At 37.7% G+C, this 13,660-nt stretch overlaps 2 protein-coding genes across 4 annotated transcripts in view; one reads left to right on the forward strand and one right to left on the reverse strand.

Annotated features, from left to right (window-relative positions):
• Rps8l1 (ribosomal protein S8 like 1) overlaps positions 1-13,660 on the reverse strand; it is a 995,681-nt gene that overhangs the window by 296,435 nt on the left and 685,586 nt on the right. The window lies entirely within an intron of this gene.
• Positions 1-13,660, forward strand: part of Gpr158 (G protein-coupled receptor 158) — a 466,781-nt gene that overhangs the window by 278,139 nt on the left and 174,982 nt on the right. For all 3 annotated transcript variants that reach the window (XM_039095563.2, XM_039095564.2, NM_001170326.1), the window contains one exon: positions 480-703. In XM_039095563.2, coding sequence (XP_038951491.1) covers positions 480-703 — 224 coding nt within the window. The remainder of the gene's footprint in view (positions 1-479; positions 704-13,660) is intronic.

Consider the following 13,660-nt stretch of genomic DNA (forward strand, 5'->3'; position numbering starts at 1 on the left):
TTGGTAGATGAAATCTCTGTTGAGTTGAGGAATGATGACAGTATCTTTCAGATTCTCTGTCATCTGAGTTAAGAAGTTCCAAAAACGATGAGTACATTTACTTGATACATCAAACACATCTATGATCCCACCCTTCTTCTTGTTAATTCTTTAACAAGTATGTCTGGAGTATGACCCATGCTTTAGGGAGAACCCTCAGCCACAAGTGGAAGAGAATGTTATCAAAGACTTAGTAGACTGGTCCCTGCCCCTGAGGCATTTAGTTTCCAATGTTTGTTTGTTTTTATCAATTTCTCTGAATAACAATTTTAAAATCAAAGGAATCAACAGAGCTTTGAGTCCAAAAGCGATGTAACTAGCAGGGGATTTGATGAAATGTTTATAGTCAATAGAAAAAGGAATGGCAAAGGTCTATCTGTCTTCTCTCTCACTTACCTTGGAGATACAAATGACATTGTGGTTTTATTTGGAACTTACAGGAAGAGGTCCAGATCACCATTTTTCAGGAAGCACAAAGGATGTGTCAGAAGAAGCCCACGTCTGCCTGCCCTGCCGAGAAGGCTGCCCCTTCTGTGCTGATGACCGCCCATGTTTTGTCCAGGAGGATAAGTACCTGCGTCTCGCCATCATCTCCTTCCAAGCCCTGTGTATGCTGCTGGACTTTGTCAGCATGCTGGTGGTCTACCACTTCCGCAAAGCAAAGGTAAACCCAGGTATCCTGGTCATGGCCTCTGTTTTTACTATGAGCAGTTGCTTCTTTCTCTAAGGAAACTGAATTTTCAATTCCCCATTACTGTTCTAGTAAGCAGACATTTTTTTCCTACAATGTGATTGGGCGAGAGTGTGAAAAATTATATTCATTGCCTTCCTTAGAAAAGAATGTTTATAATATTTTGAGATACTACTTCCTTTTTAGAAGCCTCTTTCTATGTAGCCTGGGGCTCTAATGGTTCCCTGCCTTGACCCTCCTCAGTGTCACCGCTTTGGTCTCTAGAGGAATTTCTGCCACCTCCACCCAGTGCATTTTATTTTTCATATCTAGAAAGCCCTGTTGTGTTTCCATTTTGATTTATTTTTCTTAGTAATATTTAAAGATGCAAAGAATTCACCTATATTTTTTCCCTGCACATTATAATCTGGAGAATAACTATTCATGGCCTTATATGTGATCTTGCATTGCTGTTCAGGGGTGATGGAAATGCTAAAATGCTCAGGGTAAAGTTTTCTGAGGGGGCTGAGGGGGCGCTTTCTCCATTGGTCAAAAAATCACTTACACTGAGTCTTGTGTTAGAATGTTTGTTTCTGTTGTTTTACAGTAAGTTCTTTGTGACACTAGAAAAGACAGTACATTTCCATCCTTCCTGGATTCAAACAGCCTCTTCATCTTGGCAAAGTTTTGCAGATTGCTATACATTATAGACATTATTGAAAATACATGTCCCCAATAGAAATTTAAAAAGAAAGGAAGATTCTCGATGGTGTTTACCACAGAGCCACTAGTTAATATTTTTAAAGGCATAGTTAAGACTATGAAGTGGTATTCATTATGCTAATGTTATAGATGCTATTAGTTACTTTTAGTAGTAGGCAACACAGTTGAAAGTCAAGCTCTGAGTCATCCGTAAAATGCAATCATGCAATTTTCTCCTATTTAACTAGTACTTATTTTTCACTTGCAAAAATTATGTTGATTTCATGTATAATAAAATAGTAGGCTGATATATTGCTGGATAACATGTTACAAAAGCAAGTCAGTAGTCGAGCCATAATTGAAAGGTCTATTTAACAAATGCTCTAAAATCTCTCTGATGTAATAAATTCATTACACAGTGGATACCATAGCTCCTTATAAATTTTAATTGACTTTAATCACTGATGATCACTGAATTAAATGAGTCAGTGAGAAATGTTGGGTCGAATGCATCATTGGGTACTGAGAAGCTTGCTGTAGAAGTTCTGGCCTGACTAATGTCTTAATCTATGGGACCATTAGTTTACACAGTATCCTTTCAGATTTCCTAACACTTTCACAGAAAATGGGCAGCAACTGACCAGAACATTTTGTTTACAGGGCTGCCCTGAAAATATATATTTTTACATATAATTTCATTAAATTTCTTGAATGTTATAGTTTTGAAGATGATCAGTTTTCATAGAATAAGGCACAATGAGAAGGGGGCCTAAATTACAAGACCAAGGAACACAGATCTTGCACATTGAAGAATGGAAATGTTTGGTGACATTTTCTCTAGTGATTTCTCTTACCAAACTGTATTAACTATAAAAATAATAATACATTTCAAGTATAGGTATTCCATATGTATAGCACATAGGCTTCAGAATTACTCTTTAAACTTTCTCTGTGTCTTGGCAAACACATAGTAAAGAAGCCTGATGGGGCCACACCAGCCCTTTAATATTTCTCACTATGTCTTCTAGTCATAATAATTAAAAGAACAAAATATACTCATTTTACCAATTTCATCTATTTTGACAAAAGAGAAAAATTCCATTGTAATATAGATGCAGCAGGATAACTGTCAGTTATATCACTTAGAATTAAATTCCATCTTAACCTTTTTATGATTGGTTTTCCCTTGTTTGAAGTGGAGCTAATACAATACGTCATACCCCAAACACTGATCCAAAGTCTTACATAGACGATGATGGAAAAGCTATAACTAAGAGTCTTTTCTCAGACAAAAACACAGGTGCAGATCTTCAGTTAGGCAATTTTTTAAAGAGATGGCATAAAACCCATAAATGATAGAAGGTTAAATCGATGGATTATATTTCATGAAAATTGAGACTTTAATCATAAAAGACAAAATTTAAAAAGTAAAAAAGGTAGCCCATATAGAAGCAGAGAATATGTATATGTATATAACAGAATAGTGTTCAAAATATATGAGGAATTCTCATAAATGAACAAAAAGATGCATTTAATTTTAAAATGGAGAGAGGATCTGAATAGAGATTTCTTCAAAATAAGATGAATGATAAGCCAATGGACAAACAACAGATGCTCAACAATATTAGTTATTAGAAAAATGCAAACCAGCAAACCATTGAACTGAGAATGGGACCCCTGTTGGAGGAATTAGAAAAGGGATTGAAAGAGCTGAAGGGGCTTACAACCCCATAAGAACAACAACGCCAACCAACCAGAGCTCTCAGGGACTAAATGACTACCCAAAGACCATACATGGACTGACCCATGGCTCCAACTGCATATGTAGCAGAAGTTGGCCTTGTTGGGCACCAATGGAAGGAGAAGCCCTTGGTCCTGCCAAGGTTGGATCCCCAGTGTAAGGGATTGTCGGTGGTGGGAAGGGGGGCAGAAGGGGAGGGAAACACCCTTATAGAAGAAGGGGAGAGGGAAGGGATAGGGGGCTTATGGACAGGAAACCAGGAAAGGGAATAACATTTGAAATATAAATAAAAATATATCCAATAAAAAACCCAGCAATGACAAAAGAAAAATGCAAACCAAGTCCATAATACCCTGTAATGTAGGTAAAATATTTTTAAAATTCTATTAACCCAGTGATGAGAATATGGAGAAATCAAAAATTTACCATTTATTTTTATCACAGACACAAATTGGGAAGCATCTTATTAATTCCTACAAAATGTAAAACTTTGTACAATATGACTCAAGTATTTTAGTCCTACTAATACATGTCTACATAGAAATGCAAATAAATGTTCATGAATAAGAAATGCAAATAAATCTCACTACAATAGCTAAATAGTGAAAGCCACCCAGATATTCATCAATTAATATAAATAGATAGTTAAGATGTGATATTCCCATGTAGTAGATAGAATACCATTTGTTAATGAAAAAGATTATATATTAATCTATGGAATGATATGAATGAAACTTGAAGATGCTAAGTGAGAAAACGACCGTAAAAGAGAATACATTGTATGATTGTATGGTTCCATTTATCAGAAATGCTCAGAATAAATCAATTCATTGGGCCCAGAAATAGACTAGTGGTTGCCAGGAGCTATGAGAAGAGAAGAATGGGGAGTGACTACTAATGAGGTTAGGGCTTCATTCTGTTACAACATTCCAGGATTTTATAGGCATTTATATATAGGCTACCTCCAGAACCAGTGATGGGACAATCCAGCAATTCATGTAGACTTAACCATAACTAGTCACTGATCTCTCATTATTACATTTTAAGATCTTTGCAAGAGGTTAGTGCATATTTCCCACCTGGGTCCACATATGACATTTAAATAGTTGAAGAGAATAGGGAGTTGGGAAATGCATTCCTGCCTTTGCAGCATGAACCAAAGCTGCATGTTGAGTCACATATTAATCATCTCCAGAACCATTACTATCCACTTACTTCTCCATGGCCTTTGTCTGAAAACAGTTATTAAATATAAAATTACACTAAACTAAGGGTCATTCGCTTACTTACATCATTTTTTTTTAAAAAAAAGGTATAATTTAAATCATTTTCCTTTAAAATGGTAACTATGAAGCTCTCTTCTGGTTGTCAATTCTCAAGTCATTGAGGATATTCAGAACTCAATGCATGCTGTTTATAGTCTTATTATTAGAGAAACAATGTCAAAGTTCATAATATATGAATGAAAATGTTTGCTACTTTCCTAGTTTTTATTTGGAAAGAAAAACACATTGTTCGAAGTGTCATACATTAGCACATTCAGACGCTGAGACTTTGTTAGTTGCCCAGGTTAGTACACCTGTGTAGGACATTTCTATATTTGTACTTTCCTGTGTTTCAGACAATGGCTTAACCGCTTTCAGGAGATGAATAGAGCATATCCAAGTTAAAATTAGAATAGAGATATTAGTGGAAGACAATGGTGAGGGTAAAATAGGAAGTGGATTCTTTGAGGGCAGGGTTAGAGCCTCAACTCATTGTTGAAAAGGCAGAGACTTCTGGGAATTTTCTAGTGGCATTACTAACAGGTTAAAAATGATATAGCAGGTCTCTAAATACAAATCAATGATGAGAAACTCAAGAGTGCTGTCACTAAGTCTAGAATGAAATGTGTTCTGTGGATCATTACATACAGGGCTCATAAAATGGAAAGAACATCTACTGTCTTCCACAGAATATAATGATATTCTTCATAGTCCTTTCTGCTCATTTTCCTTGATGGTGCTAACTGTGAGTGTGTGAACACCCATTAGGCAAACAGACTACAGTGCCATGTTATGCTCTAATACATTGCTCTTCGATGCTTGGTTTGTGTTAAACTTTTCCTCATCGTGATATAATACCCAACAGACTGTTTAGGGGAGAGCAGTTTCATATGCTACCATAATGGAACAGAGACTATGATGGTGGTGTGTGTTCACATGGTGCAGACCAGGAAACAGGGAGATTTAGAAGAACAAAGGTCAGGCATAATCTTCATAGCCCTTTCCCAGTGACTCTAGTCCGTTATTCTCCTGTCCTAAAGGGTTCACAGCCTTCCAGTAGTCTTTCAAACTGAAGGCCGGGTGGCCTAAAGTGCCCCAGAAGGGAACACTTCTTATCCAAACTATAACAGTAAGGGTTTGGGAGAAGGTCTACCAAGAAGTAGATGCCGTAAGAGAAACACACCGCTTTATCTATAGGAGCTGTCCTGAGGCAGGGATGTGGATGACTGGCTACAAAGGTACCACTGTGGTTTGTTTCCTGATACTTCTCTGGTCAGCTTTAAAATCTTAGACTTCCATCATTTATTCCAGTATTCATGGTACAACATGTCTTAATTGCTGTTAGTGTATAGTGTGTGTGTGTGTATGTGTGTGTATGTGTGTGTGTGTGTATGTGTGTGTGTGTGTGCAGTATTTTCCTTAGAGCCACCAGACATAGAACATCTTAGAACATGTGCTTCTTTAAAGTGTACTACTTTTGTGGAGTAACAGAAATCATTATATGGACAAGTCAAAATGCAGGAAAATATTAGCTGTATCAATCCCAGTGCAAGCCAAACCACTGTGGTAGTAATAGTTCTGCTTTCAACTGAAGCAAGAAGTATTCAAAGTAAGAGACCTTAGCTGGTGCAGAGAGTGGACTAGACGGGTACTAGTCTGCCCTTCAAACAGTGAAAAAACTGCTCTCTGCAATTCTATATCAACTAACTAACAAGCAGGGATCAACAACCATTTTAACATCTTATTCTTTTAAATGAAGTAATTGAGATTCTAAGCTATTCAAGGGTGAGGTTTGCAGGATAGGATCCTAAAGAGTTAATGATATCCTACTCTTCAGAAGCACTTGGGACAGTACAGACATCTGGTCTTAAAGATTCAATGTCAGTAAAGCATGGATGTTTTGAAACAAGTGAATTCTTCTAAAGCAGTAGCAACATTGTAACAGTTTTTTAAGGATCTCATTTTTAAATATTATTGAATTATATTTTTACCAAATATTATGACAAGTAACATGTTTTGCTATTAGATATTCCACACAGAGTATGCTTGGTTACAGCTTAGGAATGTCAAGTGTGTGTGTAGGATTTATTAGTGGAGATTCCTGAGGAAGCAGATACACTGGAAAGAAGGGTGGCTTCCACTAGACTTGCTCTGTGCTGACCTCAGCATGATCTGAGTTTAGTACAATAAACAAGAGAATAGTACATTTAAAAAAATAAGTGTGCTGTGGTTGATGTTTTCACCATTCCTATAAAAGTTATTTTTTAATTAGAAATTAATTGGCAGAATTAACAATGATGTCACTTTATTTTTTCAAGGAAACTCCTTTAAATTTTATTTAATTTTTTGTTTACTTTTTTTGATTTTTAAAATTTTTTATTAGATATATTTCTTTATTTACATTTCAAATGTTACTCCCTTTCCCAGTTTCCTGTACATAAGTCCCCATCTCCTACCCCTCCCTGATACGGGTATTTCGCCCACCCCATCCAACCCTGTTACTGTCCCTGTCCGACATTCTCCTGCACTGGGAGTCTAACCTTGGCAGGTTAGACTAACTTCCTCTTCCACTGGTGCTGAAACAAGGCTATTTTCTGCTACATATGCAGCTAGAGCCTTGGGTCAGTTCATGTATAGTCTTTGGGTAGTGGTTTAGTCCCTGGAAGCTCTGGTTGGTTGGCATTGTTGCTCTTATGGGGTTGCAAACCCCTTCAGCTCTTTCACTCCTTCCTCTAATTCCCCCAAAGGGGGTCCTGTTCTCAGTTCAGTGGTTTGCTGCTAGCATTGACCTCTGTATTGGAATGCTCTGGATGTGTATCTCAGGAGAGATCTATATCCAGTCTCTTTCATGAAAGCATGCACTTTTTAGCTTCATCGATCTTTTCTAGTTTTGGTGGCTGTACATATGTGGGCCACATGTGGGGCAGGCCCAGAATGGCTGATCCTTCAGTCTCTGCTCTAAACTTCACCTTTATATCCCCTCCTATGGATATTTTTGTTCCCCCTTTTAAGAAGGACTGGGAGCATCCACATTTTGATCATCTTTCTTGTTGAGCTTCCTGTGGTCTGTGGATTGCACCTTGGGTAATTCGAACTTTTTGGGCTAATATCCACTTATTAATGAGTGAAAACCAAGTGTGCTTTTACTGTGATTGGGTTACCTCACTCAGGATAATATTTTCTAGTTCCATCCATTTACCTATGAATTTCATGAAGTCATTGTTTTTGATTGCGGGGTACTACTCCATTGTGTATATATACCACATTTTCTGTATCCATTCCTCCATTGAAGGGCATCTGGGTTCTTTCCAGCTTCTGGCTATTATAAATATGGCTGCTATGAACATGTGTGTTTGTTGTAGGTTGGAGCATCTTTTGAATATATGCCCAGGAGAGGTATAGCTGGGTCCTCAGGTAGTGGAATGACCGATTTTCTAAGGAACCTTCAGACTGATTTATAGAGTGGTTGTACCAGTTTGCAATCCCACCAACAATGGAGGAATGTTCTTTCTCCACATACTCACCAGCATCTGCTGTCACCTGAGTTTTGATCTTAGCCATTCTGACTGGTTTAAGGTGGAATCTCAAGTTGTTCTGATTTGCATTTCCCTGAAGACTAAGAATGTTGAACATTTCTTTAGGTGCTTCTTGGCCATTCGGTATCCCTCAGCTGAGAATGTTTTGTGTAGCGCTGTACCTCATTTTTTAAAAGGGTTATTTGGCTCTCTGGAGTCTAACTTCTTAAATTCTTCGTATATTTTGGATTTTAGCCCTCTATCATATGTAGGATTAGAAAAGATCTTTTCCCAATCTGTTGGTTGCTGTTTTGCCCTAATGACAGTGTCCTTTGCCTTACAGAAGCTTCACAGTTTTATGAGGTCCCACTTGTCGATTCTTGATCTTAGAACGTAAGCCATTGGTGTTTTGTTCAGGAAAATTTCCCCAGTGCTCATGAGTTTGAGACTCTTCCCCACTTTTTTTCTATTAGATTGAGTGTATCTGGTTTGATGTGGAGGGCCTTGATCCACTTGGACTTAAGCTTTGTACAAGGTGATAACAATGGATTGATTTACATTCTTCTACATGGTGACCTCCAGTTGAACCAGCACCATTTGTTGAAAATGCTATCTTTCTCCCATTGGATGGTTTTAGCTCCTTTGTCAAAGATCAAGTGACCATAGGTGTGTGGGTTCATTTCTGGGTCTTGAATTCTGTCCCACTGATCTATCTGCCTGTCTCTGTACAAATACCACACAGTTTTTATGACTATTGCTCTGTAATACTGTTTGAGGTCAGGGATGGTGATTTTCCCAGAAGTTTTTTTATTGTTGAGTACAGTTTTCACTCTCCTGGGTTTTTTGTTATTCCAAATGAATTTGCAAATTGCTCTTTCTATCCCTATAAAGAATTTAGTAGAAATTTTGGTGGGGATTGCATTGAATCTGTAGATTGTTTTTGACAAAATGGCCATTTTTACTATATTAATCCTGCCGATCCATGAACATGAGAGGTCTTTTCATCTTCTGAGATCTTCCTCAATTTCTTTCTTCAGAGACTTGAAGTTCTTGTCATACAGATCTTTCACTTGCTTGGTTAAAGTCACACCAAGATATTTTATATTATTTGAGACTATTGTGAAGGGTATCATTTCCTTAATTTCTTTCTCAGCCTGTTTATCCTTTGAGTAGGGGAAAGCTACTGATTTGTTTGAGTTAATTTTATACCCTGACACTTTGCTGAAGTGCTTTATCAGGTTAAGTAGCTCTCTGGAGAACCACATCATCTGCAAATACCGATATTTTGACTTCTTCCCTTCCAATGTGTATCCCCTTGACCTCCTTGTGGGCAGAGGTGTGCAGAAGTGGCAGTCTGTCCTGCAGTGTCAGGATGTCTGCACTTCTGGGTGTTCACCTCTCTTCCCCATGGGATTTGGGTTGGTGCCACTTTTTAGTTTGGAAATTGAAGTGTTTTGATATAACATCACCTCACATACTCTCACCTAACTTTATAAAATATGGAAAAGTTGAGATATAACTTTTTATTACTGCAAAATGTCTGAAACTCGGACATTTTAACCACCCAAAGCGATTTGGTGGCATAGAACACTTTCATATTATTGGATGACTGTGACCACTAAGAAACCCTGGCTTCTCTCCCCTCTCACAGTGTGTGCCTGATGTGTTTTCTCAACAAGACATATGTCGTGAGCTTTGGGTGGAGCCTAAATCCAGATGGTCATGTGAGAGCATTCATAGCTTGTCTTTTCTGAAAGCTATGTTTATTACTGACCAGCTTTGTCCTGTATGCACAACATTTAAACAATTAAAAAGGAAGTTAGAAAATTATTTGAAACATATATAGCAATAAAAGATTAGTAACCTTAATCTAAGTTTATCCCCCCAAGCAAATCAAACCAAAACACCTTTTAGGTCTAAGAAAAGAAAGAGAGAGAGAGAGAGAGAGAGAGAGAGAGAGAGAGAGAGAGAGAGAGAGAGAAAACAGAAAGTATTAAGAATATAAGGATATTAAGAGAAACTTATAAAAATTAAATACAAAAATATATTTTTATTTTCATGAGTAGTTACAAAATTCAAATGAAAAGAATTGCAATTTTTACAAACAGAATTCTCTGAGTTGTTGATTATGGCATTAGGCTAGGATTTCTATCCCTGTTGATAATTGCATAAACTGGAGAATATTTGGCTGAAATTTGATGTAGCTTAAAAACTTAATATTTTCAGTAAATTATTAGAAATCTGCCTTAAAAATCATATATATATATATGTTTACACACACACACACACACACACAGACACCAATATACTTAGTATGTAGCTTCTAATCCTGTCAAAAAGACTAACTGTGAAATGTTCTACTGAAGCATTAAATCATCACACCCCCAACTGACAGTCAGTGCTGGCCTGTTAGTTCCTAGACAGCATGCTTTAGTATAGCCCAGTGATTAGCTTTAGCCTTACCCTTTTCTCTTACTTTGCTCTCATAATTCTTCATTGGTTACCTTTATTTTCCATCATTCCATTCATCCTTTATCATCTGAACATCCATTGAGAGCTTCAGATTACCCATGTTTGAAATACAGTAATAAGCAGGACAAGTGAGGTCTTTATGTTATGGAGTTTGTATGGGGCTGGGGGGCAAATGGAATGCAGGTCAAGGCAGGATGCGATAGAATTGCAGTGATGTAATTTGATAATAAGTGTCTTGGAGCCATGGAATTCTTACAGCTTCTTTAAGTGAGATACTGTCTTCCCTTCATGTTTACATAAATCTAAGTGTGAGCAATTAGAAACTGGTTAAATGGAATACTACTCAGCTATTAAAAACGACAACTTCATGAAATTCATAGGCAAATGGATGGAAGTAGAAAACATCATCCTGAGTAGGGTAGCCCAATCACAAACAAACACACATGGTATACACTCACTGATAATCTTGGATTACCCAAAATACAATCCACAGACCACATGAAGCTCAAGAAGGACGACCGAAGTGCTGAAGCTTCAGTCCTTCTTAGAATGGGGAACAAAAATATTAATAGTAAGAAATACAGAGACAAAGTTTGGAGCAGAGGCTAAAGGATTGGCCATCCAGAGCCTGCCCTGGGGGTCCAGCCCATTCATACACAGCAACCAAACCCAGACAATATTGCTGATGCCAAGAAGTACATACTGACAGGAGACTGATATAGCTGTCTCTTGAGAGGCTCTGCCAGAACATGACAAATACAGAGGCAGATGTTTGCAGCCAACCATTGAACTGAGAACAGGGTCCTCATTGGAGGAGTTAGCAAAAGGATTGAAGGAGCTGAAGAGGCTTGCCACACCATAAGAACAATACCAACTAACCAGAGCTCTGAGGGACTAAACCACCACTCAAATAGACCCATGGCTCTTGCTGCATATGTAGCAGAGGATGGCCTTGTCAGGCATCAATGGGAGAAGAAGCCCTTGGTCCTGCCAAGGCTGGACACCCCAGTGTAGGGGACTGTCAGGGTGGGAAGGCAGGAAGAGGTGGGTGGATGGGGAGGGGAACAACCTCATAGAAGAAGGGGTGGGGGGATGGGATGGGGGTTTATGGATGGGAAACTGGGAAAGGGGATAACATTTGAAATGTAAGTAAAAAATATCCAATAAAAAATAAATTAAAAAAAGAAGCTGGGCAAAGCTTGAAGAAGCTGGAATCTGTGCTCATTTATTTGACTCAACATACTCCACCACTTTATTACTCTGTAAATGCATATGCTATCAACCCTTATCTACAAAGCAATTCGATTTAAATTTAAAAGCAAACACAACCGCTCCTGGTCCCATTATACAACTCTAAACACAACCGCTCCTGGTCCCATTCTACATGAATTCTAAATACATGAATTATTTTTTGCTCATCCCAGTCTGTCCCAGCAAAGCCTATGTGTCCTGTATAATTTTACATCCAGTTCCTGCTACATACATACTAATGAGCTAAATAAACCATTTTTCCTCAGTAAGAGCCGTGTTCCTTGGATCAACTCATTTGTGTTCCTGCATACTTTATGGTTTGCCCTAAAAGAAAGGGGGTAAAATAGGTCGTGCATTTATGTGTGTGTGTGTGTGTGTGTGTGTGTGTGTGTGTGTGTGTGTGTGTTTGGTGGTAAGGTAAACATTATGAAAAGAGTAGAGCAAAAGTAGCTTATCCAACAGAATCTTTGTCTCTGTGTGCTTCTTAAGAAATATCATTTAAATAGCCTCATACTCAATTTGGTGGCACAATCCTAATCATAAATTATGAAGCTCAAGTAAAGAAGTAAAGTGATTATAACATATTTGTATATGCCTTCAGAGATATATAAAATTCTTAGCGATTACCAAAGCTCCATTATCAGGTTCTCTTGAGGCATTTGTACTTACTAATGTTTATTTATAAAGCCAATTGCTTATTAAACAAGCTAAAAATATCTTTTTAAAATTTAATGCACTAATACACCAAACTGCTTGTTAGTTGAAATATATTGTGAGAGATAAATCACTTGGATTATTTACAAATTCCTAGGGGCTTCTTCATTTTTAAGGCTTATCAGACATTTTGCACATAAAAGACTGTAGAATTATAATCATTTGTATATCCAGAAATTAAAATTAGTTATGTCTTTCTGAATATTTAGATAAGTTTTTAAAGATGTCTTATCCATGATATGTTCACAACCAAATAGAGAAAGGAATATTATATAATATATTCATACAGATTGTGTGTATATGTGTGTTTTTCTCTTTCAAATGATAACTGCTTTTTAAAGGTTTCTACTTGTAATTATATGTATCTGTGTGAGAGTATGTGCATGTGAGTAATGTTGCCTGAAGAAGGCAGAAGAGGGCATCAGATCTTCTAAAGCTGGAATCATGGTCTGCCACTGTGGATTCTGGGATCTGAACTCAGGGTCTCTGCAAGAGCAGTATGTGCTCTTCCCTGCTGAATCATTTTTTGAGCTTGTCACACAATAACTAATTTATCAAACACTTTTAAAAAATAAAACCCAATATCTTCTTTGTATTATAGAGATAACAGTAAATTTAACTTTCTGTAACTTCTAGGGAGATTAAAAGTAGGCAATGTCTTTAAACTCATAATTAATGGATAAAAGGAAGTGCTTAGGAAATGTTAATAGGGATGTGCTAAGGATGTGTTGTAGTTTCAAAATACAAATGCTTAAGTCTACCCTGGGTGGGGAAATGACCTTCTGTGATCAGACCAAAAGCAAGTAGTGAAATGGCCCTCTTGGATAATACTTAAAAACAAGTACATATTAAGAATTTAAAAGACTTCAGTGTGGATCCAGAAAATCTGGTGCAGCCATGTGCACGTTGCTATAAAGTCAGTTGGAATAAATGGGCTGCAACCATTATACACTTGGATAGGTCATGCACTCACTATTTCCCGAGGCAGCATTAAGGTCCCAGGATGGACAGCAGTGGAAAGATAGAGGGAAAGAGGGAAAATAAATGGAATTGAGGTGAGGTGAGGGTTCCATGAGGAGAACCTCACACAAGTGAAGGTGATAAAACATGGAGTCTGGAGTGTTCTGTGAGCTGCAGGGCAGAGGGTAGAAGCAGAGGGGGAGAGACAAGAAGGTGAGCATGGGGAGAGCATGAGTGTAGGGAGGTGGCTGGTCAGAGCCACTGAAGTGTTTGGAGCAGGAGAACTGATGATTCCGTTTACTGAGATCCTACTTACTGATAGTCCTTTAGT

This window comes from Rattus norvegicus, chromosome 17, assembly GCF_036323735.1.
Source record: "Rattus norvegicus strain BN/NHsdMcwi chromosome 17, GRCr8, whole genome shotgun sequence".
Classification (NCBI taxonomy): domain Eukaryota; kingdom Metazoa; phylum Chordata; class Mammalia; order Rodentia; family Muridae; genus Rattus; species Rattus norvegicus.